This window comes from Haemaphysalis longicornis, unplaced genomic scaffold, assembly GCF_048455015.1.
Source record: "Haemaphysalis longicornis isolate Haplotype H1 unplaced genomic scaffold, Haemaphysalis longicornis Haplotype H1 scaffold_13, whole genome shotgun sequence".
Lineage (NCBI taxonomy): Eukaryota > Metazoa > Arthropoda > Arachnida > Ixodida > Ixodidae > Haemaphysalis > Haemaphysalis longicornis.
Window position 1 is genome coordinate 17,690,887 of NW_027526233.1, and position 27,127 is coordinate 17,718,013.

The window sequence follows — 27,127 nt, forward strand, 5'->3', positions numbered from 1 at the left end:
TCAGCATACAACAAAAAAGATGAATTTTTAATGGCAGAAGCAACATCGTTAATGAAAATGGAAAAAAGAAGGGGGCCCAGAACGGAGCCCTGGGGTACACCACTGGTTGCTTTGTACCTAAATGATGTTTGACCATTAACACTTACATAGCAATATCGCTCCTGGAGATAGCAACGTATAAGACCCACTAAGGAAGCGTGAACATCTAACAGAATGAGCTTGGCAAGCAATAACGAGTGGTTGACTACATCAAAGGCCTTGCTCATGTCACAGTAGACCGCATCAAGCTGGCTTCTACCAATGACTGCTGGGACAGCCTGCTCCATGAAGCATGCGAGGTTTGTGGAAGTTGAGCGACCACGCATGAAGCCATGTTGATTAGGAATGAGGACGTGTTTAAGTGAGAAAGACAAGACCTTATGAAGAGATAACTCGAATATTTTAGAGGCAGAACAAAGAAGCGACACTGGCCTATAGTTGATGTAGATTATAATGAAAATATTAGATAATAATAGATAATAATACATAATAATAGAAAATAATAGATAGATAATGATGTAGATAATAATAGATAATGTAGATAGACCCCGCTACTTCACCGCTCAATGCCAATCTCGCCAGAGCATCCTGCAATACACTAAGCGAAACAAGTACGTATGTGGCCCCAAATCAATCGAAGGTCTTCTAAGAAGGAACGCGATAAAAATTCAAGAGCTTGAAGAAAGAAAGATGTGGTTATGAGCATAACGACATCGTAAACAGAAAAAAAATGTCGGGAGATACATAATTGTTGTCTTAATTCTTTTTTCGGCGAGTGAAAAGCAAAAAGGCAAATTCGTCTTTTACATCTTTAGCTAGCACAGAATGCTTGAGTTCACTACAGGGATACATTGTAAATATAGTGCTTACAAAGTGTAAAAATAAAATTGGGGCGGCACGAGGAATTCACATAATTTGCAAGCTTCTTAGCGACTAGAGCTTAAATTGGACTTAAAATTTCACATAGCACATGCAAAGGTTATATATTGGTGACAGCAGTTACTATAAGCACGCTCGTGTGCGATATTTCTCTGCGTATAAAAGAACCTGATGCGTATCAATATATTACATGATGAAATGCTCACCATATCGTGCGCGCTGTCTTTCAGGATAAATGTCTAAGTTTTTAATTTGCACTGCGTACTTTGGTTCTAACGAAACAAGAAAGGAATGTCTGTCACATCACATCCGCATTCGTGACCCACCGAGTAATCAACAGCTCCACCTGGAGCTGTTGAATATTATTAGAAGTTCGTCTGCCGACAGCTTGCTAGATAGTCACAGTTCGTTAGCGTGCGATATCCAGAACTTCACACTGCCAAGCCATTGTAACGTTGACTTACTCGTTTGTGGAAATAAAAATGATTTACAATTACCCGGAAATCATGCCTAGAAAAAAAATGTTCGTTATACGTTTTTCTTAACTGCTAGGTTGAATCTTGAAGGTATTGTTGCTTTATTTCTTGTATATATGCTGTTGTTTCGAACATGATATTAGCTTCCCTCAGACAGTATGCCAAGCCAAAGATCATAACCATGCTGACGCACTTACGGGGAAGAGAAAGTAGGTGACGAGGAGATTTTAAAAATGATACAAAAATTGGAACGGCACCAATTGTTGCGCAGTTTACCAAGGTATCCTGTGGAATAAAGTAGTGCATCCAATGAATAACGAAATTCCTCGATGCGGTGTACAAAGATGGTTTAGGTAATTCTATTTTTCCATCCGCACTCGATATTTCGGTGCTGTGTAACGATGTTATCCTACCTCAGTTGGACGATCGTATTCTTACAGCAAACATGTTTTGCGGCCATCTTTTGCCCTGCAAATATCAGAAACGAGCTGTGGGAGTTTTCGCGCGCACGCTTCGTCAACCTAGCAAACAAGGCAACCCTCCAGCGGCAAGTGCAGAGATGAGCGGTGGCGACCGTGGAGGCCATAATTTATTCACTTGCCTTGTGGAACCTGATGAGCTCCGGTGAAACATTCAGCGAGCACCACTGAAGCTTATCCAAGTTGAACAAAGTACAGCAAAGTACCGAAAAGCTCTTCGCTCGGCGGATCGTTTTTGTGCAGCGCCGTAAACGTGTACTTGTTTGCACACAAACATCTGCTAGAGTCTCGGAAAGTAGGACGGTGAAAATAATATTCAGAAACGTCGACACCGAGATGTTTTGCGGTTAAATATTGAATGCCCGGCTGGTACCGCTTTTCTGTAGCCGAAGCTCTCCCGATGTCCCTTCGCCTGTATATACTGTACGCCTGTCTGCTTGTTGTCGCACTTTTCAAAATTCACGTATGGAGGAAGCGCATACGTGGCCGCTACTGCCATACGACAAACCTATGTGCTGCGACGGCTATGTATATTCCAGTGAAAGAGTGCGACGATGGTCTATAGTGAGAATCTCCAAGCGCAGTCTCCTCGTACTGTATGAAAGCGAGCGGCTTGGCGGCCAACTTTAGGGTGCGCGCATACAATTTTCACCACAAGTTTCTACTATATCAAACAAAGGCTGCACCAAGGAAAAAACTTCTTTCGCTAATGAAATACCAAGAAAGCTTCGGGGAAATGAAGCAATATTCGCAAAAATTTGTTTTGTAAGAAGGTTTACGTGTATCGTATTGACTAGAATGCAATTTTAGCCCTAAAGTAAATATTTCTAGTTCAACAAATGCGTCTGTATGTGATCCATTCATGCTTCCCTTAGTTGCAATTGTTCTCATTACAGTTTTCATAACCATGGTCGCCCAAATTTCTGTTAGTAACCTTGTGCGTGCGTATCTTACCCTGGTTTGCTGGTGATTCCACGCACGAAGGTGGATTTGGAAACGTGGCGTTTGAATGCTGATGAAATAGGAAAGCAGGAGCAAATCAGTTTGCATACGGTGCTTGAAATAAACACGGATCGATAAAAGAAGAATTCTCGAAAAATTTCTCTTCTAAACAAAGTACCCTCCCTCACCCTACTATTTCTTCATTCCGAATATCGGTTCACAGTTTCAGTTTCAGTTTATTTGTTTGCATCCTTTCGATGCGGTAGGCCCGCTCAAATAATGTATAATAATTGTCCATGTACGATGAACGAACTGAAATTTCATATTGACACTCAGCTACCTTTACACGGGAACGCCCGCTGGAAAGTATTTAAATTATATAAGACTTTTGTCTAGTAGACACAGTTTCTGATCGCGTACATAATAAAAGCTACTATTTATCATCAATAACAACAGATGCCTACGTCCACTGCGACACAAACTCTTCCCCATTAACTTCCAACCGCGTCTCTCCTGCGCTTCCCGACTGCGCTCTTTACCCGCAAATTTGCCTATTTCTTCCTTCCATCGAGTAATTGCCCTTCCCGTCCCTCTAGTCCCGTCTCCCGATGTCAACTATGTCAGCGTGGTGGTCCACCGGCTGTCGTTTGGTCTCACGGCATGTCCAGCTTGAGTGCATTTGTTTTTCTTTATTTCCACCTTGATATCATCCACTCCAGTTTGTTCTCTGATCCTGGGGGCTCGCTTCGTGTGCTCAAGTCTTAATCCCATCATTCTTCGATCGATGGCCGCTTGAGCAGACCGAATTTTGATTTATAGTTGGTTCGTGTGGTGCCACGTTTCAGCTCCATATGTCATTACCGGCAGAATACATTGGCTGTATATTGTTTTTCTTTGAAATATAGAGGGAGCTTACTTATCATTATTTGGGAGTGTTTGCAGAATAAACCGCACCCTACACTTCAATCAAGTAATCGAAACATCCGAGGAGTTCAGTGACCCTCTTTAGATGTCATTTATACCCTATGAAAAGCGTTTCATCACAAAAGACCGCGGGTGCGCTTGAACCATATAAAGACCAAGGAATATATTAGACCTACACAGAGATTTTATGCACCATATATGAGGAATGCTCGGGTAGGATAACCCTGCGCGAGAAAAGCGAAATGTTCGCCATCAGAAGTTAGTACGACAACCAGATACCATCTCAACAAAACTGTTCCCAACGTGTCCGGAGGGGATATTAGGAAGACTGACTGGAACAACGCAGGGCCAAGGATAAACAGAGAGTAGTTGTACACTTGAGGTTTGCAGATGACATAGTTTCAAAGCAATATTCTTGGGCTACACTATACGGCGTATCTTTAAGCATGAAACCATTCGACAATACGGATTCTTTTGTTTTGAAATGAGCAAAGCTAACGATTATTGGGCGCAGTTTCCCCGGATGAATTTTCCCAATTCGATGTGCTCTTTCGATGTCGTTTGTTTGCATGTCAATTTTAAGATTGTTCCTACAAATGTTGGTAACTAGTTTTTTGCTGTCTGCCCATGTTTCTTCTTGCGTTTCGGTAATTCCATAAAAGAGGAGGTTACAGCGACGAGACCGGTCTTCGGCATCATTGAGCCTATCTTCCACGTGGGAGAGGTGATTTGCTGTAACGCTTGCTGATTTAGTTAGAACATCTATGCTCGTACGAATTTCCGGAATAGAGGAGCAAGTTTCTTCAGTCTTTGTGATGCGATTTATTAGGTCCTTTATTGTTTCTTCAGTTGTGGTTAGTCGCTCATTTATCGCCTTAATTGCAGAAAGGATTTCAGCCTGGCCTTCATCGAGTTTTGTTAGAAGTGCGTGAATTGTAGGGTCAGATTGGCTGCTTGCGTTACGAGTTGTGGGGCCGGGGTTAACCTCTATGTCACCTGAGAGCAGTAACAGTTTCAGAACAATGTTCGCACAATTGCAACTATCTAGTAGAATACACCAAAGACACTGTGGGCAAGGCAGCTGTACCAAAAAACGGTTGCTAGTCTTCTTTGCGTAAAGGGAGTCAGATGAACGTACCTGCGCAATAAACGCAAACGGTGTCAGGGAAAGCTGCATGTTGGCACAGCTGTCATGCCCACGAAGTGGCGGCCGCGGTGCGCGGTCTTTTATATCCAGTTGAACTGCTGATGTCGTTGATGGAGGTGCTACTGGTGGTCCAAAGAGTACTGCAGGCGGGGCGAAGCTGGGGACATCTGTCGGCGGTGGCTGGGTCGGTGATGCGGCGTCATGCAACGGGAACGAGCGTAGCTCGGTCCGGTTGATGAAAAAATCATCGAAGGGCTCGATTCGGCATGATGCAGTAGCAAGAACCTGCGCAATGAACGCAAACGGTGTCAGGGAAAGCTGCATGTTGGCACAGCTGTCAAGCCCACCTGTGGCTGTGGGGCAACAAAGCAATTCAAATAAATCTAAAGTAATGATAAATAAGCGTTCCAAGAGCGCCCTCTCCAGCTTAGGAAACTCAGTGCTACAAGTAAATCATTATAGCTACTTCGTACAACGCGCCAGTGCGCAACCAAACCACGAGAAAGCTAGCAATAGTTGTGTTTAAAAGCGTTGAGGCTCTGGGTCTTCTTAAAAGTACGGTACTACAACTGCGTATATCACAGGGGCGCAAAAAGGAGGCCTCGTTTTATGTCGCGCGAATTTAATAGGATGATCGGGACGTTAATTAGAGGACAATTTAGGTTATAGGACAATAATGCTTTGGAATGTTCTACATCATAAGTATATACGTATGTGTGTAATTTCTTCCTGAGGTGATTAACGGCGCTCCAAACTTTCTTATCATTTTAATCTTGGCGCCGTTTTGCACTCGTTATCAGATTTCCAGGCGAAAATACCAACATCGTCCAACCAAATGATGAGCCAATGAGGCCGTTGCATTGGTTTAGTAATCTTGGTTTAAATGTACAGCGCTATGACAAATGTTTGCATTATGGACGTTTTCTTTTTTTGCAGCTACTATGTGCCGGAATCATGGGCATCATAACAGTGTACAGCAACACGAACTACAAAACCCAGCACAACCGCAAGCCCATCTTTGTTTTGAAGGTGAGAACACATAACGCTGATTCAATGTTGCTGCCCCTCTGAGAGTAAATATATTCTTCAAGTATGTTTTATTTGTAGACGCTGTTTCCGTCCCTTTTGTGCAGAAAAATCTCTGTTGTTGCGAAAAGAAAACTGTTAAATACTGTTAAATACTAACAGTGTTCTCCCATGTGTTCAAATTCTGTGACAAAAATTTCTGCGGCGTAACACAAATTGCGTAATAGGCAGCTTAATTACATGCATTTGTAGATTGCTGTTTCGGTAAGGTTTAAAAAATCGGCGCAGCCTTTAATAGTGGTACAAGGTTGGAGAAGCAGCGGAGCTGACAACCGCTCCCCTCAATGGGAGACCCGCTGTTGCACCTCACACGGCGCAATCTCTAGTGAAACCTTGTACAACGCCGCTGTACACGAGACGTTACGACGTGTTGCGCTGGGAAGCCACGGCTGAACGGGTGCCGGTGAGGCTCGGCAGTGCCATGCATAGGGTAGTAAAGCGAGGAGCTTTCCACAGTTGCGCCAGGGGTGGCCAGTCAACGTGACGGGACGTCATCGCCCCGCGAGGTTGTTTTGTGCAACGGACGAATGAGGCTCGGCTAAGACACCACTGCTGTTAAAAAAGTGCTATCATGGGCTTCACCCAGGAAGTTGCGCTATGGCTATGCAAAAGACCGGGGCGGTGGGTTCTGTAATAGTTCCGCTTTTAAGGTTATTTTTTCTTGCATCGGCAAACTTTTGTGTACATTTACAAGCCATGCAGTGGGGAACACAGATGTCGGGTGGGAATATATCCAAAGTTTGTGAACATCTAAATTGGGATCAAACTTAAGGCGCAACTACTGTTGGCATTATGTCTCGGAATTTGGGGCCTAGGCAGGTATTAGGTTGCCCCCTTAGTGTGGTGGTGTTATCGAAAAAAGCAAAGCGTGATGAATGAAGGCGAGCGTTATCCCTTCCATGCCCGATTTTTTATTCGGAGTAAATGTGTTGTGTGCGGCTTACCTTAAAAAGTGCTGACTCCAAAGTTTGACGCCTAAAAATGATATAGTTGGTTTCAATAGGTTGTACTGATGCCTCACAGATTTTTTTGTAGCGATCCGAGGTTGGAATCACATCGAAAATCAATTTTAAGTTTGGATTCACTTCGCAAACACGAAACGAGGACGAATGGGAGAGCACGACACACAGGCGCTGACTAACAACTGAGGTTTATTGCGGTGAAGTCTCCTATAGATACAGCACAGATCAAGGCAGCAAAGAAGTCGACACATAACACATAAAAATAAAATATGACAAATCCGCCACCACATCACTACCACCATGTGCTTACACCCCATCAAGATAATTTACACCCAATCAAGATTATTTAGGCGATTAACCTGATCCATGAAACTAGAGAATTTTTCAGGCACAGGTTTGCAATTCCTCTTTTAAGCAGTTTCGAGTGCGCCGAGTCGTACGCAGGGAGCAACTTCTTGCCTAGAGGTTCGTATTTCCAACAGGTGTGCTCATGAATAAAAGAAAGGTGAAGATCGAGAAATCGGATACATACTGCATCGGGTAGTTCATGGGTTACCACTACAGCTTTCAAGCAGACATTAAAAATTTTTAGGAGTTGTTGCATCAAAGTATTAGTGCTCTTTTTGTCAGATGAAAACAATTTGGCCGAGTGGTCTTAAGCACTAGGTACTAGGTACTAGCTTTTCAAGCCGTAAGTTGTAATGAATGATACTGGATGTGTTTAAGGTTGATTTATTTGTTTTTTGGCAATATTTTCTATACGAAATTGACCATTTTTGCGCGGTAAAGTTCATTGCTTTGCAAGCGAGTTCCAAAAAAGCGTGCCGACTAACTTTGACGCACTGGCGACGCCCCTTACGATCCGGGCCGGAGCCAAGCAAGCTGCAAAGATGGCATCGCATTTTGGCATCGCATTTGAGCGGCTTTGGTGACGCGGAAGGCAGTGCGTACACCTGGGCTAGTGATTGTTACGATTTAAAGTCGTGGTGGTAGGCTCATATGACGCATTTTACAGCAGAAAACACGGCAGAATCGCGGTATGCCGATCCCTCAGATGCCGAGAACGACCATCAAACGATAACGTCCGATACCAGACATGTTTCGCAAAATCTAAACCAAAACTTGTTTTACTTTTATTCTTGGATATCGTCCAATCACGTAGCACCTTGTATTTACGTTACTGCTCTTTGTGCGGCCACCGCAAGCTACGCATGGTAGTTTTTCTTCCAGCTTTTATACATTAAATAACACCTGATCGCCAGGAAAAACATTGACAAATGTGTTTATTTGAGCCAGTTTACGCAGTGCAAACAAATGCGTGAACTTGACAAATGCACTTCAGTGTTCCATGAGAATACCACAAAGGTGGATCTGACTGTAAAGGGTGCCGCGATTTTTATTGTCTTGTTGCCCGTGACGTACAAAGGAGACGGAAATACGTTTAGCCGGTAAAGGAAAAACTATATTTGAATGTCTGGCATGTAACATGTACCCTGACACTTGAATCTCGCGCCCACGTTTTATACGCCCGTGTAGAAAATAATCCGGCTACGAGTAATTCAATGTTCTTAAATGGTGGGCAAGTATGGTTTGCTATTCCTACTTCTCGTTCTTTAATATATGGCGTCGCTTGCCATGCAGTAGCTTGATGCAGCACACATGGCTCTGTGGTCAAATACGAGTGTTACCTTGCTGTGCGAAATGCATTTCAAACCGGGTATATTAGGAAGTTGTTTTGAAACAATAGGGGAGATGAGAGCGACTAGGTAGGCCCAGAGGGATTAAAAATATGCAACTGCGTTGTCTTGCAGTACCAGAAAAATGAATGGCACAAAATTAATAATGTACCGTTGAGTTGCTATTTTGGGTCTTACGTTTTGTTCGTCCAGCTACTGCTATGGCTGCTACGGGTGGCTGCCAGATTTGTTCCCTGTCAGCTGTCGAGGGAAAAATGTCACTGTAAATCATGCCTATGGCGAACCTGGAGTACAGTAAGGAAATGATAGCCTCATGCTATTGGTGTTCAACCGAAACCAAACATTATGTTCTATAATACGACTTTAAACCTAACCTCATACTTTATGGTGTACTGAAAGGGGCCCTGCACCAAATTTGTCCAAGTGTAGTTACATATACATTGTGTGTAGCCTGACTCTGTCAAATTTTATTTTGCCTACGTTTTGGAGGTCGGGGTGTTTGCTAATGTATAAAGCTTGGGTCGAATGAATGAACAAAATATTGAAGTAATCGATAATCGAATGAATATTTTTTTCTCTGCCCAATCATGAGGACTCCGTGACGTTGAACTAGTTGCAATATGTTTGGTTAAATGTCAGCCATCAGATATTTATTTTTTGTGTCTGCGTTAATTCTGAGTTTGTGTCTATTTCACTATGGTTGTAGCAAGGTAAGCATGCTTCCAGTATTTACACAGTTCAATTGGACTACCGCTTCTCGAGTACCATTCGACGCCAATATTGGCGTGGAACACAGTTCTAAGTAAAGGCTTCATTCGCATTCATTTGAAACCTAATTTCAGAAAACCTGTCATATTCCAGCCAGGAAACTGGCAAGGAAACTGCAAGCGTACGTAAGCGTCATTAGCTTTACTTCATGTCGCATTCATGTCGTGCAGATTTTATAGATCTTCAGAGCTTCTTTCAACTCAACCACACCTATTACTTGTACAATATTAGCGAAGACGCCACGAAGATGAGCCCAAGCTAGAAACAAAAATGATTATCGGCCTTTCAAACCCACAACCCTTATCGCAAAAAAAGGATACTGTTTCGGGATGCATGGGCGTCGGCAGGAAATGCTCCAGAGGGTCGCAAACCCATTGTATTGAAGGCAAAGAGGGAAAAGACGAGAGGGCGGGGCCATTCTTCTGGGGTGGCTTGGAGGAGGGGGGAGGGAAGTTCCGCTTTTGCATCACCCTGCCGACGACCATGTTGCGATGTACTGTGAGTGCTTAGGCGACACATTCTGCCCCTCAGCAGTTCTGGTGTTCGCTTCACACATTCATGTGCGACTACCTATGCGTTCAATAAAACGAAAGCCGTTTAACATCAGTTTTGCTGAAAGAACCTCCGAACCATTAGGATAAGAGGTTGTATAAGTGCATTTGACTTCAATCCAGGGACGACGAGTAAGATAACTTGAATCCGTGCAGGTGGTGAGCTTCGCGCTCAGCGGTATCAGTGGCGTGCTATGCATCGTGGCGGCGGCCTTCCTGGTGCTGCACGTGCTGCTCTACATCGACCGGTACGCTCAGTGCCGCGACGATGCGCTGGGCCGACAGTGCTTCTGCGTGCTGCCGGATACGGTGCGACTCTACAGATACGCAGGAGTCACTTGCTTGCAGGTGAATGTGCGGTTATTTGCACCCTTCGGGGGACAAGCGTTACAAAGGAAGGCCACAGCCCTCTCTTCAGTCGTAAGCTATATGAAAGGCTTCACATTCCACCAGCCTTCCTTTGACCTGGAATGCTATTTTTGAGAATTTGAATGTGAGGGCAATAGGGGCACTAGAAATTTTGTTGAAATGTAGCAATATAACAGGCGGGAAAAAAGTGTTAGCTTTTCATTCTTGGTCGGATTTTGTGTTTACTGAACTAATATACGTATATTTCAGTCGGTGGTGAAAGTCTAGCGGTGTTTATATTTCTAACGACAATACACAATTGCCTTAATTTCGCCTAAAAGTACCTGTATTTACCAGAGTAGTGGGGATTAGGCGTAGTGGAATACTTGTGTCTTGAACGATAGAGGGTCACAATGGCTGGCGGTAGTGCAGGATGGGGGCTGCCAGTCGGGTGCACTCAAGAACTAAGTTGAACTAAAAATATAATGAGCTTGTGACATAAAACAATAAATTTTGGGTAATTGCTTGTGAAAATGCATTGTTAGTCTGAATAAGGGCATGCTTGTTACCGACGGTAGAATGGCGCTACACCGATAGCCTTTCCGCGATCATCGACCGTGTCTTCCTTCGACGCTACAAGACTCCAGCGCCTTGGCTAACAAGTTTTGTAATAAAGCATCTACGGAAAGGTGTACTCCCCGCCTATAGGAAATCACGAATGCGGCAGACACAGGACAGGGCGTGCCTAAACGCAGAACCCAATGCAACGCCAATGGTGGAAAGGAGAAAACGTGTCGGTTGACCTGCCGGCAATAAAAGTGGTGCGAAAAAGATATGATATTCCTGCAAGCACCACACACGAACAATTAACTTTCTTCTCCTCCAGAGACTACAAGCAAAGTGCAGGGTAGCCGTAGTCACCAGCTATGCCTGATGGTGGCAAGAGAACATACGGCGGCTCACCGCAACCGCGCCTCACCGCAACCGCACCTCACCGCAATCCGCATTCGAAATCCCTGTTTAAGAAACAACGCAGCAGATACTTATCAGGACTATTTACCTGTAGGTATTCATTATAAAAAATATTGTTCAAATCAACGGGCGAAAGGTAGCCCTTCCATGGTCTATTTATGGAAGTTGATTGGGCGGTTGTACCAAGGTAAACACGTCTAAAAAGCTATGTAGTGTAACTCTCTTGGACATCACCCCACACAGCTAAGTAAAAAAATGGAAATTTCAGTGTGCTGCAGAGTGTTCCTGGACTGGCAGCATTACTTTGGTATACAACCTTTACGCCATTGTATGACGACGTTTCTGCACAAGCAGTTCCAGCGAAATTGGTGAGGGTGCAAAAGTGCGCATCTCTGTTTCAAAACCGTTGGAGAGGGAGTGTCCCTTTGTTTTACAGTTAAAGTCTTCAGCACGACATGAAGAACAGCTTCTGACCGTTTTCTTGACCAGAACGAGGCCACTTATGAGCGCTCCATGCTTCCCTTTCGTCCCTCTCGCAGGTTAGGAGCAGCGTGAAAGGCCTCTTCTACACGTCGGCGTCGCTATCCGCTTTCGGTGGCGTGTGCAGCCTGTGGTACCTGACACTGCTCTGGAGCAGTCGTTACGTGTACTTCAATGCGGGCCTGCGACGCTCGCTCGTCGCCGACCAGCCGCTAGGGGCCTGTGGTGACCTTGGTGGGGAGCAGTTCTCGGCCGACCACCACGCCCTGGCAGTGCTTGAACACGACGACAGTCAAGCCTCTCCTTCAAGGCGTGGTCGGACACCTCAGCTTATAGCTTCGTGATTCTCCAATGAGTGCCAGTGACATGGAATACGCTGCTTTTCAGCATGGCGCCAGAGTTAACCTGAGGTGTCATCAATTCCATGTCTAGTGTTAAAGCCACCGCTATACTATTGTCCACAGCTGCGCAGCCTTCCCAAAAAGCCCACTGATTTATTGAAGTTGCTGGTGTGTTTGAAGAACGATGATATGACTAATTGTTCACTAGACTGCACTGAAAATCATCGGCTTTTACATTGGCTGTGAAAATAAAGCAGCTATGACAAAACCAGACCAGTGGGTAGGGTCTTTCGGTTCCTGCTGTCTAATATCTGTAGATTTTGTTTCGGACTGCAGGCGCTTGTTTTCGAACTTCGACCGTTGCTCTGAATCTGTAGCCTGTATCAGAAAAAAATTCCCCGCATTTCCCCGAGGGGAAGAATGTGAAAGTGCGAATGCACGAGTTGAATTTGCGTGGTTCGGTAATGTTCGCGAAAGAGAGATCACACACACACACACACAACTACAAAGAAAGAAAAATGCATTTATTCACAGACACCTATTTGTGTTGTCGTTGTACTTGATTGCTAGAGCGGATCTCAGCTTTGAAATTTCGTGTCAGTACTCCTTTAAGCGGGTGCATTAGCTCTTCTCACGCCCGATTCCTGGCCAATCCCCCACGTGGGTATGTGCCATGTCAGCGGCCAGGCAGCGCGCGCCCATCTCCCCCCGTTGCCAAGGAAGACGAGGAGATTCCTGGCCAATCCCCCACGTGGGTATGTGATGCGGACATCGCCGGTGGACGCAGGTTCAGGGTCGCTTAAGAAGTGCATTGCACTTAAAATATCCTGAACTGTTCTCTACGGCCTCATGCAGCAATGGACTTTAACAGAACTTTCTACAAGGATGCTAACGGAGGAATGTTAGTTGTGGCAGTGTACCGCAGTTCGCGTTTCTAATGCTCTCCCGAATGGGCCACGCAGGTATGTCAAGGTAGGAAAATTCTAAAAAATAGTTTGACTCCGACTCTACCACACGTATGTAAAAGACGTTGAACCTCGTGCGTGCCGAAAAACATTTTATTTGGTGCACCCAACTATAGTATCGGGAGTGCCTTGTGCCTAATAAAATTGCTTAACCAGCTCCACCTTGCAGGAAGAAAAATATTGAGTGTTGGCATTTGAGGTGGCTTGACCTTGACAGTTTTGGACGCGATGAGATTCGTATTACATTTATTTGTATTTTGGGAACTAAGTTCGTGTCGGTGTACACAATTTAGAAAGGTACCATTAATAAAAAAATGTGAGCGTGAGAATCCTGAAAATAAGGTATATGGTGCTCCGAACGCACCATTGAAAAGCCACGTCAAGCAGAACACGCCAAGCCGAGATTAATTTGTCGGTCTCAGCCCAGAACAGTCCTGTTTCCTTGGCTACATTTGAAGGTTGCCCTACGCGCGCTTTTTATCATTATATTACCTTCTGTCGGGCATTTTGAAACACTAAATAGCGCGGTCCCTGGGAAGAGCAGCGCGGAAATGAAAAAAACGCGTCGCGCGGCAGCTTAAAACGCCGCGCATTCCGAGAAAGGCCGCGCCTGCTCGCACCGGATGCCCTAGAGGCAATCACATGGGGATGGAACCCGAGGAGGGACTCGCTTTTCCCCCTTCCGCGGATCTGACCGGCTGGAAGAGTGGAAGATGAAGGCAAACAGACGAGGTCTGGGCGCCGAAGCTCTCGGGCCGTCGTCTGCGGGCCCCACTCGAGCACTCTTTCTTAGCCGCCCGCTGGGCTGTAAATAAATGTACAGTTTTTGCATCGGAAGCTGAGTTTGTCGGTTGGGATACCCGGGGTCAGATCCTCAGCGCTACTGCGGCTTGGAGGAGCAGCCCCGGCGAAAAGAACATCACGAAGATAACTCCTCGCCCCCCCCCCCACATACGCACAAAAAACAATATATTTTAGTGGTGGGAGCTTCACATTATCGTCGCCAACCCGAACCACCAACAACGCCAGATAAAGCGGGTGAGACAGGCGTCCCAGACCCAGGGCTTCCTGAAATAAGGAGATCCCCATATGGCGGTCAACGAGACAACTTTGATTGCATTAAAAAAATGTTTATTCCTCCTTCCTCTTTAGTCAACCAGTTTATTGAAGTCCTATAAGCACCTCCTTTTCAGCCAATGCAATGCGTACCCGGCGGTCAAATAGGGCGGAGCACGCGAGCGCGTGGAAAAATGCATCGCCGCGCCATATGACGTTGCACTGCTGGTGTCGAGACATCCGCCTGCGCGTGCACGTCCAGCCACGCGCGCCATCCTGTCTTTTTCTTCACTTCAACCAGCAAAGCTGATAACGTTCAGCATTTTGCGATAGGGGTTACTTTATTCGCTTACATTACTCGCCGCTAGCACACTCTTCGGTACGGACGTGCGTCGGTCGCTCTGCCCGATCCGACAGGTAACATTTTACCAGTCTCGGCGGAGAACTTGGGCCACATAAATCCCAATGCGTCTGTGTATCTTTTGCCTAAAACAAGCAGACGGTTGGTAACTAAAAATGAGCACACGAAAATGGGGAGGAATTGACTTGAGCAATAGTTTATTTGAATAAAGTATAATGAGAGGTAACCTTACACACGTACTAAAACAGGTATTCATACGGATGAAATGGGAGCAGTTACCGACGGAGTCGTTGGTTTGGCGAAAACAATAAAAACGAATAAGAGCTTGCAATACGCATCGAATTGATTGGCACAGACATAGACGAAGATTTTCGCTTTTGGACAGTCGAACAAACGCTATCAGAACTAACACTAAGATATCAAAATCTTGTTGCAGTGCGTCCTACGTGAGCGTAAGGCAGTTAGAGAAAAGCGCGCCTCGCCCTCGCCGTCCACCACCAAATCGAGTGCCTTTGAGATGGCTTGAACATAAACAGTGACCCCTACCGCCAATGCTCAATTCTATCAGCATCACCACTTCAAGCGAAGGAAAAGACAGGTTAGTATACAGGGATTGGAAGAGCACACGCACATCGGTGTGTCGACACCGATGCTGCTGCGATGCATTTTGCCACGCACTCGCCTATCCCGGCCTATTTTGCCGCCGGGATTACATCTGCTATGCTTTTTCTTGGTTTCTTAGAGACACTGCAACCCTTATGTAAACAATTTTGAATCCTTGACGGTTTCACCTTATAGTTAGCAAGCGCATCTAGCAGTTAGAGCAGGGGGTCACAAAGATCCATAGGCAAACATTTCTTCTCTGTGCCCACCTGATAACTTGGGGACTTTCTCAAGGGATTCTTTATCACCCGGCGGGTTGTCATACATTTCTGTGACGTCCATTAAGCTACACGACGGGAATTGGAGGCAGTATTTCTGTTCCATTACAAAATCATGCGTTAGCGCATTAAAAAGATGAGCTATTATAGTGTGAATTTGGGGCGCCAGCAGAGCTGCAATACTAGAGAGAGCGCGACCGGCGACCAAAGTTCTGAGAGCCGACCGGCCTTATACACAGCAACCTCGCCATTGAAGCCTAGTAGAACGAGAACCCGCGTGGTGTAAAATCGCTCGGTAAGGACGGCGAGCTCAGTCATTTGGTTCAAACGATTCCTCCGGTTTCACCCAGTGTTGTACACGTTCCTCTAAAATCGGAAGGAAAGCTCGTCCCTTGTTCCTTCCCATTTTTGAAACGAGTTCCCGTTACAAGTTCCTATATTGATAGAGGAACGCGTTCCATTTACACTTGGGATGTTGTAAGGTGTAGTTACAAAAACGTTACATTTGATTTAAAAAGTTTAAACCCTGTATCGGACAATCCTAAGAGGAAATGAAATGAGCAATTCAGCAGTCACATCGAAGTACGTATATTGTGCGAATATGAACACTGCCTGCAGCATATTATCTGAGATAAAATAAATTCACACAAACGCTCCTAGACGAATTTTTTCAGGTAGCAGTGGAGATATTGCAGACATGTTTAACTGCAAGTGTGGCGCTCGTCTATTCGAATTGCAACCCATATGGCGCTTTCCTTTTGGGTCTTCAAATGCGCAGTCAGGATCCCACGCCTCAGATATGCAAAAAGAAAGTTACTCACCTGCACGAACATAAATGTCTTGCACAAATAATCGCATCGAAAGGATCAATACATCGGCGGTTAATGAATGCTGGTTCAATATTACAGTAAGAGTGAAAAAAGAACGTCCAGAATAGATATTAACAACTTAGTAGAGTCCTTTGTTTTAACTAGGCATTAGTTGCATTTCGACGTTGGTGTCGGATACACGAACCCGTTATTTTCGTAACGTTGAAGAGCCGTACCATCAAAGCGCTTAAGGGTACTACCGTGTTGTACTTGAGCGCAAGTTGCGGAAGTCCCTCAGGCTCAGTAGACTGGCTTCGCATGCACTCATAGGCGTGTGCTAGCATACAACATGCGCTTGCCATGGACAGTGGTTTTTTGTGACGCCCGCTGAAACGCTTTGCGGTACGCTGCGCATAAATTTGAGCTTACTGGATTGCTCCTTATATTCTCGCACGCGCAGTCACCTGAGCCAGATCGTCGATAACAGAGCTTCTGCGGAATTGAGAGTTCATGGTGGCCTTTTTTACGCAGCCTTGTCTGCTGTAACTATATGCTACACTTTAAGTTGGGCCGCCAGCTTCTCGTTGTCGGAACAGAGGAACTCTGCGCTCGGCAGCAGCCGCCAGCTTATGGTTACCAACTTTTCAATAAAGGAATTCGCAAAGGTGGAAGACGCGGGGATGTAGCTTACTCTAACATACGGAGGCAACGAAATCAGTTTTTTGGGGCGGTATCTTCCAGACAAATTCGTTGTTTCTTTATGGTTGCGGCCTCTTGAAGTCGTACATCATCTGGCTGCTCGAAACAATTGCTCTTGCTGGGGAATGTACTCGTAACGTGTGTCCACTTTACGTGGAAGTTCAGCATTACCTGAAGCTCTGCCTGGACATTTTCGCGCTAGCTTTTTGTTCCGAAGCGTGGCACACCTTGTTGAGCTGGCTTTGAAACGAAAAACGTCCCTAACCTGGCACTCCGAAACAAGTCCGGGACCTATAGCTCTGCCGACAGGGATGGAGCGGGACTCGGGATGTGTTACGAAAAGTCAGGACAGTCTCGCGAAATTCGGGATGGTTGGTAACCCTACGTGAGAATATACTACTCTGCTCGTGATCAGTTCCCGGCGGAGTCACTGATCTGAACTTTTCCGTAACAATACACCAAAGTCGTCGCACTGTTATGATGTGAAGGAAAGGTGACGCAATATTTCCCAGCAAAAATCCAAAACCAGTCCTCAAAGGAAACCTGGCAGCGGGCATATCACGAAAGTGATAGTCTGCTTGGTCTGTGAGAAAGTTTACGGCGGTGCGTACGAGCGCCATGGCCGTGCCATAGGGCGGTAGAATGTCCGAGGTGAGATTCGGCTTCCAGCTCTCAGGGGTGGTTGCTGTTCCGCATGAGATCAGATAGCTCTCGCGTCACTTTGGGAGGCAGTGGCAATGACAATATTTTATGAATGTGAGGCTACGAGCTTGACGCCTTCAATTTACACGCTCTAAACGCAACGCCGGCGTCCCTGATTTCCATGGGCAGACAGCAGAGATGTCTCGTACGGCTCCTTCGGCTGGCACGGTTGCCTGTACTGTAGATAACGTGTGTGCGATGTACACGGCGCAGTCGCATCGCCTTCTGCTCGGCTTTAGCGTTCCACTCTTATGCACGAAAAAAGAGGTCACGGCAGACGACGAACCAAGGGGGCGCCAAAACACCTGTCCCATGAGCCCAATACTGTTAATGCTTTGCATGGCAAGGTTAGAAAAGAAACTGGAAAAAAGCCAAGTAAGGTATTAGCCTAACCCATATGCTGCAAGGCGAAGTGGTACAACAGCATATTCCGGGAATGTTATACGCAGACGACATTGTTCTTTTAGCTAATAACCAAACCGATATGCAACGGCTAATAAATTTTAACTGTGCTAATGCCAAGATTTAGGGCAACTTTGACTATCAAACGCAATTTGTTAAGGTGGAAGTAATGTAGTTTGAGCGTGTGCGGTGTCAAAGTGATAGGTTTGGTGACGAGACTCAAATGTAGGGGAATGAAATTCATAGCCCTGATAAATTACTCCTACATAAAATTAGTTTAGCCAGGGAAGGTCGCACCCTACGGTTTGTTATACGCAGACGACATTGTTCTTTTAGCTGATAACCAAACCGATATGTAGCGGCTAATAAATATTTGCAGCCAGGAAGCCACCGACCTTGAGGTAAATTTTAGTGCAGAAAAATCGGGAATAATGGTTTTCAATAACGCTACCACTGACGTAGTGTCTATCCAGCAAGATGAAGTACCTAGAGTGAAGGAATATAAATATTTGGGAGTGTGGATAAACGAAGGGGATAACTACTTAAGAACTCACGAGGAGCAACTTATGGTTAAGGGAAAGCGAAACGCAGCTATAATGAAGCATAGAGCTCTGGGGGGGTATAACAAATATGAAGTAGTAAGAGGAATGTGGAAAGGATTATGGTTCCAGGTCTCAGGTTTGCGAATGCTGTACTCTGCTTAAAATCAGACGTTCTATTATTTCTTGAAGTAAACCAGAGAACGGTAGGACGTTTGGCCTTAGGCGCGCATAGAAAAACAACTAACGAAGCAGTTCAGAGAGATATGGGCTGGGTGTCGTTTGAAGTTAGACATGCACAGAGTAAAATATGCTTTAAGATGAGGTTGAGGGAAATGTTTCAACGAAGGTGGGCAGCTAAGGTTTTTAGGTACCCATACTGGAAAAGCACAGGCAGTGGTTAAGAAAAACTAGAAGGTTAACGATGAAATACGGAAAGAACAGTGGAGAATCCAAAACTGCCAAGGTAACCAAATAAGAGGCAAGGCAGATTGAAACGAATAAATGGAGGGAAAAAAATGGAAGCTAAAAAGTCGTTAGAGATGTACAGGTCTGAGAAATTTAACATCAGAATGCAAAATTTCTAAGGTAATTCCCAAGGCTGTGCTTTGCTTTTTGAGGCTAGAGCAGGTTTTCTGCGAACTAAGAGTTTGGTAGGGAAGTATTCACAGAATGATGGGGTATGCGTGGTCGGTGGAAAAGAAACAGAAACTATGCGGCACATAGTGTTAGAATGTAAGGGTATCCATCCAAACCTACATGAAGGGAATACTGGGCTTCCAGAAGCCCTAGGATTTAAGGGTATCACAGAGGAAGTTAACTTGAAGGCTGTCGAGGGGACGAAAATAAGTTTAGAATGCTGGTGGGCGAAAAGCAGGGAGGGGAATATTGCGTAGGACAGTTGCCACCTGTAACAGGAAAAAAGGTATTTTGTGCTTAATAATCTTTTTCTGCCTGCCCTAAGCAGCGCTAGTATTAAACCAAGAGTGCAAAACATTGGTGCATTAGTCCTTTTTGGTAAGATGACATGTCTTCACCTCGCTACAAAGGGGAAACCAATACCAATCATCATCATCATGACCATGCGTATCTGCAGTCGACGTGGCGACAAGGCCGTGCGCACTCGGTGCAGCCTGCCCGACAGACTGCGGCCGCGCGGCGGGGTTATTCTTCTGTCTTTGACGTTCGAGGAAGCAAGTTCTACGGAAGTTCGGCCACATTAGGCAGCTTGAAGGGAGATAAACACAGTAGCTGCTGGCCTGTGGCTTTTTGTACTAGCAACAGGGCTCTAAAGCCTTGACATAAGAAACAGCCAAATCCTAGCGATGGAACGTTTCCTGAAGAAACGCTCTTCCCTCTGCTGTTGCTCCGTAAACGCAACGAATAACCGTTATAGTTCCACCCACTCTAAATGAAACGGTGGCGTTCCCCCTTCCTCCCAAAAGGAACTAGTTCCCGGATCGCCGTTCTGCACAAAATTGGTTTCAGGAGCTTCGCTTCGCTAGCAGTGCAACCTGCGACTGCTTACGTAAAATTTAGCAATCATACCAATCATCATTTATTCAACTCTTAAGGACCCCAGAGGGGTATTACATAAGGGGGGCACCAGAGCCATCGTAATACATATGAGGCACAAGAAAAATACGGTTCGATACGTTGTTCATTAAACATTTAAACAAAATAATTATAAAATTTATGCAAGAACATTTTAATAAATAGAATAGGCAGCAGGGGCAAGTCGGGGGGATAATAGGAAATTAAAGTCTATGGTGAGATAACAAAAGTTGCCGGGGCATTTACTTTTGTATCGTAACATGTAAGGCCTGATAACGATTCTTCGACTCCCACAAAGTGCTTTCGTGCGCAGTTGCTGCATTTCAGATCTATGCTTCACGGGCACTAAAGGCCATTGAAGAGGGCGATATCAGTAACGAGGATTTTTAATCGCCGTGTTCCAGGAAGGGCAAAAGTTCTCTGCACTTCTCTGGTTAAAATTTCAGCGTTAAAGGTTATGGAATCGAGGTGTTGCTCAGTTTGTGTGAGAAGGCGTCAGTGTTTCAAAATGTTTACTGTGTGATTCCTAGGCCGGGATGAACAATTTTGCTTTTTACGAATAGAGAGAGATATAGAGAGAAGATTTTTGGTCAGGAAGAAATAGCTGTGGTTTAGGAAAAGGAGGGTAAAGAGGTGATAGAGAACGCAAAGCTGGAATCTGAAGACGAGGGCACCAGATGCAACAGCTTCTTCCCTTGGCCTCTCATATTGGACGCGGCTAGTCAAAGTTGCGGACCATGTCTCGACGGAGTAGAATATGTTACCTTTGAGTTGTTCTTCCCTTACCTTACACTTCGACATGTCTAGGATGCCTGCAGGAAAGTGGATGTTTCCCCAATTCTAGCAGATTTTTATGTTAATCTGTGCTGTTTTTACCGTAAACCTTATTGCACACAGATTTGAAGATAGTTGTGCTGGTATTTCGTCCACAGAGTGATTCTTCGGCATTGCGACCTCATTGTAGCAGGGGGAAAGATCGTGTTCCTAGGCATATCATGGTGATTGGTTCTTAACATTTTTTGAGACGGGAAATGTGGTAGTCGTGGTCACAAGGAGCATAATATGTAAGTTTGTGTGCCTCTTGGTCAGTGCGCCGCTCTCTACAAGACCATTTTGAGCGGGTTTCTAGGTGAGGCTGTTAACGTTTTGCAATGTGGATGGGAATCTCTTACCGAAGCGTTGCGGTATTCTTCCTCCAGAAAACAGTGTAATGTCTTTCGAGAGTCTGTAACTGTGTTATGTTTCCATTTGATAATTCTGCTGTTCGCGTTGCCCAGAGGACGGCTTGAGCTTCCACGTCTTTCTTCGTGTACTTTGGAGGGTCTTGCAGTCGCAAATTATTTACAGAGTAGTCACCAACGACAATTACAGCCTCACGCTTTTGTGCATCGCGGAGTCGGTGTATACTGTGCCATTATGATTTTGGATGCGTCCAGGAATTAACTTGATCTTTTTATATCTCCTCTTCCTGTGTACGATTGGAGCCACAGTTTTGACGCGGGAGAGTTTGACGCATAGTCGCTGGATTGGTGACTGGTCTATGATGGTGTGCAGTAATTTGTTTCAAACATGGGGGTGCCCATTTTCTATACAATGTAGCCCCCCATAATTTTGTTTTTTCATCCACTCTTTTGGTGCTCGGAGAATGGTTCTCCAATCTCTTGAAATCCATTAGGAAGGCACAAGCTGACGACACACTCATCGTATTACCACTAACATCCTATGTGGACCACTGCGTGGCTGAGGGCCTCTGCCACTGACCTTCACCCGCTCCTGTACTGCGCTTCCCGAGTCCATTCTTAGCGTCGAATATTGCTATGTTATCCTCCGACGAATAAATGCCCTTCCCCTTCTTCTAGGCACGTATACGCATGTCTATTCTGTTAGCCTGGTGGTCCAGCCGTCGTTAGTTTTTCTTACGGTCAAATTTGTAAGGTTGAAGACTGCGTCATATGCTGTCCTGATGATAGTATTTCTGCCACTTTCTTTGCTGCGGGGAAACTTGTGGTACCGCAGGGTCACAAATATTCGGTTCGTGATCAGTGGCTGCATGAGTCTTATCATTTCTCGGCTCCCAGCTTACCCTGGTGAGATGGGCCCTGGCTGCCAGCCAGAGCCAGGGACTAAGAAGTCTCCCCACTGGTCTGCCTCTACACATGGAGTCGAACTGGGCTTCAATAAAAGTTTTATTCTCTCTCTGTCTCTCTCTTTTTCTTGCTTTTGTCGTGGTTTAGCGTTTTTTTTGTGGGATAAAGATTTGTTAACGATTTGATAATTGGTTAATGATTTTGTTTTAGCGGTGATCAATTTATACCACCGCTTGGCCCCAGAGCAGCGAGGATCATTCTTATAAGACTGTTCTCTTGTAGGACATCCGTATTTATCTGTAGGGCGATTTTTAGTCCCACCGCGTGGCATCATTTGTCGTTTGCCAGACCGAGCTTGCAGCGGAGACAGAACCTTGGGAATATTGCAAAGTATTTTGAACTCTTGTATGATTAGAATCTATCTTGTCGAAGTCTTCTCCTGTAATCATCATACACAGTAGCGGAAATTGAGGTAATTGGTCTAACGGAGGTTTTATATAGTACAAAACAAGAAAAATGTAACAAATACGGAAAATGGCTAGTCGTAATCGCCTTCATTTATAAAAATGCAGATATGGCTTAAGTAACTCCTTTAATCTTTATAATACCCTAAATGGAAAAAAATATTCGTACAGTACTGAGAAAAACAAAAAAATGGCTCTTAAGAGCTGACACTCAAGGCAAGTAGCATAAGCATGCTACTGATTAGTATTCAGTTCTCTGAATTTGGGCAAATTTTTTTCGGTTTCTCTCCTGAATAAAATAATACATCTCGTTATGTTTTCGTTGTCGTGCCGGCCCAAAATATCGTTTTTTTTGCGTTTTGAGCTTCCGGTTTTGTTTCCTTCACACACCCTGGTATTTATTTGTCGAACTATTGGCGGATCTTTCGGTGGACGCAGTTAAATATAACTGCATATTGCCGGGCATGAACTATTCGGAAGTACAGTGCATAGGAACAGCACACAACCGGAGGGAAGCATTAGTGGAACAGTTTTGCTTTTGCTGCCTTCGTAGGCCTCAGTCTGGCCTTTGCTGCCTCCGTAGGTTTCAGTATTTGCAGTCTCCGTGTGTATATGGATGTTGGTTGAAGCAAGGTCTAAGCATCTGACGAATATCGCTCACTGTCGACCAACTGCCGACAGAACGGTTCTTCCAAGCAGATGGTTTTGCCTTATTCAATCGAACGTTTTTGTCGGAGTTGTTAACGTCGTATCCACGAGAAATTTTCCCCATTAAAACCTGCATTCGTGCTGCGGTGGGCTAAAATAGGCTTTTGATGATTGGCGTCATAATGAGCTATAGATACATAAGTGTTAATAGAAGTCATTTAAGAAGAACTCTACAGTCGTCACACTTAATAACACAGTGCGTGTATTGCGGTCAAAATGTCGTTCAAGCAATGAATTTTATTTTGGAGTGACTCTGAGTTGAACAGATAAACTATCTACATAGGGCCTCATAGAGGTACTCCATATATTGTTATGCGACCACTTGCATTCCTCCTCCGCGTCCTTGTACGTCCTCAGAAACATAAACCACCGTTCAAAGCAGTTCCCGTGGCTGGGAAACACCTGATTACATTCATAGTCGCATACCAGCTCCGTAGTTTCATTTGCACGTGCGCGCGTTTTCGTCGGCAAAAAAAAAAAAAACCTTGCGCAGCCATACTCTTCACTTCGAGCCGCTCTGAGTGATCACGAGGCGGGGAGAGTCGCGGTCACTCGCTGCCTACCTGAGCGCTATTACTGCATCGCATGACCTCGTCCCGTCCGTCACCTGTGCCGTCGTTACTGCAATAGTTACGAGACGATTGCCGTGGCTACCTGACGCCGAGAACGAATGCCTTTCTGATTGCTTCGACGTGCCTTTGGGCTAACCCTTACAATTCGGCAGTTCGGCAGCGGTGCACTATCGCACACACCTAACGTATCCGCTCTTGCAGTTGCTGCGCCTGAACGACGTGCCGAGCAAAGGACTACGGAAGCCGCACCATCGCTGGACATCTGACAGCTGGAATCATTTGTTGGACACTGCGTATCGCTGGATTTCCATGCTGGGCGTAAACAGCGCATAGGATGGCCTTCCCACGAGAGGGCACCGGAGCAGCGAGGATTTAAAGCGACGACAGAGCGACGGGCGTTTGCAGTTCGGCAGCGGTGCACTATCGCACACACCTAACGTATCCGCTCTTGCAGTTGCTGCGCCTGAACGACGTGCCGAGCAAAGGACTACGGAAACCGCACCATCGCTGGACATCTGACAGCTGGAATCATTTGTTGGACACTGCGCATCGCTGGATTTCCATGCTGGGCGTAAACAGCGCATAGGATGGCCTTCCCATGAGAGGGCACCGGAGCAGCGAGGATTTAAAGCGACGACAGAGCGACGGGCGTTTGCAGTTCGGCAGCGGTGCACTATCGCACACACCTAACGTATCCGCTCTTGCAGGTGAGCGAGTGATCCTTTTCATCACAATTATTGTGTTGATTGGTGCACCGCTGTCGCATGAAAACTGCCTCTGTGAAGCCGTGTGTTTGCCGTCTAACAAGTGATTGTCATGACATGCCAAACAGTACAAGAGCTAAGGAATGAGTTGATGGATGAACTGGGAGCCATTAAAAAAGCCCTAAATGAGCTAAAAGAACTGAGAAACCTCAAGGAAGAAGTGAAGGAGCTTAAATCTCTGAGGAAGGAAATGGAGAGCATGCTGCGGGAGAACAGGGATCTCAAATCTCAGAACAACAAGCTGACGCAAAGGCTGGAGCAGCTGGAGCAATACCAACGCTCCAACAACATCGAAGTAAAAGGAATCCCTTTCGACGCTGAACCAATAGCTATGTTAAAGAAAATTGGGCAGATAATTGCTGAACCAGTCGATGATAACGACATCGACATCTGTCACAAGGTACCGACCGCAAAGCACAATGAGACCAATATCGTTGTCAGATTCGTTCGAAGGCAAAAGAGAAATGATTTTCTTGCGAAGGTCAGAAAGGCTAGGATTGCCACAAACGACCTCGGTTTTGACGAATTCCAACCGTATTTATTAATGAGCATCTGACAAGATTGACGAAGCAACTACTTGATGCTGTTGTCCAGAAAAAGAAAGAAGTAGGCTGGAAGTTCGCATGGACCGCCGGATGTAAGGTGTTTGCTAGGAAGGATGAGAACTCGCCGTTACTTCGCGTTGCCGAAAAAGATGACGTTGAAAAAATTACCAGGTAGATAATTCTAGATGATGCAGTACGGCTAATTCTAACCGCGATAGGGCATGAACTATTATGACTACCATTTGTTTAACGAAACATTTCGCCCCTCTTTAAATGCCTTTTCAGCACTTCATTTAAATGCGCGAAGTATAAGAAACAAAGCTGAGCAGATAAACGACATGTGTGCAAGTACAGATTTGAAGATTGATGTTCTTCTGGTCTCTGAAACGTGGTTATCAAAAAATGAACGTCCACTACAACTTAATGATTATACCTGCTACAGTGTCACCCGGGAATCGGGAAGAGGTGGTGGGGTCGCTGCATATGTACGACAGCGACTGTGGCACGAGCTAATCCCTGAATTTACATTTGTTGATCAAAATGTGGAATGCCTTGCTGTGCGTTTTAAATCTGTCACAATTGCTGTTGTGTATAGGCCACCATGTGGCAGCAGAACGCAGTTCTTTGCATTTCTTGAAAATATGCTGCATACCTTCAGTAATACCCGAAACTCAATTGTACTTATGGGTGATATGAGCATAAACATGCTTGCAGACGATCCCTACAGTAAAGAACTAGACACACTTATCAGCACATATACTTGCCGAAATCTCATCGAATCAGCTACGCGGCTTACGGCACAAAGTGCAACGCTTCTGGACTTGTGCATTACAAATGTGTCATCCCCCAATGTATCAGCTGGGTTGATAAGTGCCGATACCAGTGACCACCTTCCAATATTTTGTTTGGTGCCGACAAGACAAGAGAGGGAAAAAAATTCACCCAAGCCCTCTTATCACGAAATAACGCCAGACACGCTCGAGTGCTTCCGTTCTCTTATCTTTGCTTCGAATTGGACATCGGTTTTCTGTGAACCTGACCCCAATAAGGCTTAGTCTTTTCTTGAGCACATTCAAAGCTTGCTATGAAGAAGCGTTTCCAAAAAAAAAAACTAAGAGTAGAAAACGTGAGAGGAAGATACGAAAGCCGTGGGTTAATCGCTTTTTACTCAAGAAAATAGAAACGAAAAACAAAATGTACCACTCCTTTGTCAAAACGCAAGATATTACTGAATTTATAGCATTTAAAAAATATAGAAATCAAATTAACGCCGAACTTAAGCAAGCTCAATTAGAGTATTACGAATCCCTATTTTCACGCCTGCAAGGAAACGCTAGAAAAATTTGGCAAGAAGTAAATCATTTAACTGGAAGAATACCACAAACAACCAGTGTAAAAATTTCAACATCCAAAGGCACCATGTGTGAAGCGGACACGGTAGCCGAACTTAATCAGTATTTTATACAAAGTGGAGAATATACTTTGCCAGCTCCCCCTGTGGATGGCACACTGTCCTTGCCAAACCCAAATGTGAGGAATTCCTTTTTTCTCTTTCATACCACACCAGAAGAAATAGCGAATATTATAAACGACCTCAAACATAATACTGCTGCTGGGTTCGATGACATCCAGGTAGCCCCTATAAAATACGTTACTGATCTAATCAGTTATGTTCTGTCTAATATTGGTAATAAGATGATCGACACTGGAATATTTCCCGATGAACTAAAAATAGCGAGGGTTACACCAATTCATAAAGGTGGAAATGATTATACTGCGAATAATTACCGGCCAATATCGGTGCTGCCTGTGCTTTCCAAAGTATTTGAAAAAATTCTAAATACACGGTTACAAAATTTTTTGGATACATATAATATTATTTGCGATGCGCAGTATGGGTTTAGGAAAAATCGGTCATCTGAAATGGC

General features: G+C 45.1%; 1 protein-coding gene across 2 annotated transcripts in view; it reads left to right on the plus strand.

The window, feature by feature from the left end:
- Window positions 1-12,362, plus strand: part of LOC144164262 (sarcospan-like) — a 91,702-nt gene extending 79,340 nt beyond the window's left edge. Inside the window, exons 3-5 of one of the 2 annotated variants that reach the window (XM_077694779.1) lie at window positions 5,823-5,915; window positions 10,107-10,298; window positions 11,810-12,362. In XM_077694779.1, the coding sequence (XP_077550905.1) occupies window positions 5,823-5,915; window positions 10,107-10,298; window positions 11,810-12,094 (570 nt within the window). In that variant the 3' untranslated portion in view covers window positions 12,095-12,362. The remainder of the gene's footprint in view (window positions 1-5,822; window positions 5,916-10,106; window positions 10,299-11,809) is intronic. The other variant, XM_077694780.1, reaches the window with a different exon arrangement.
- The last annotated feature ends 14,765 nt before the right edge of the window (window positions 12,363-27,127 follow it).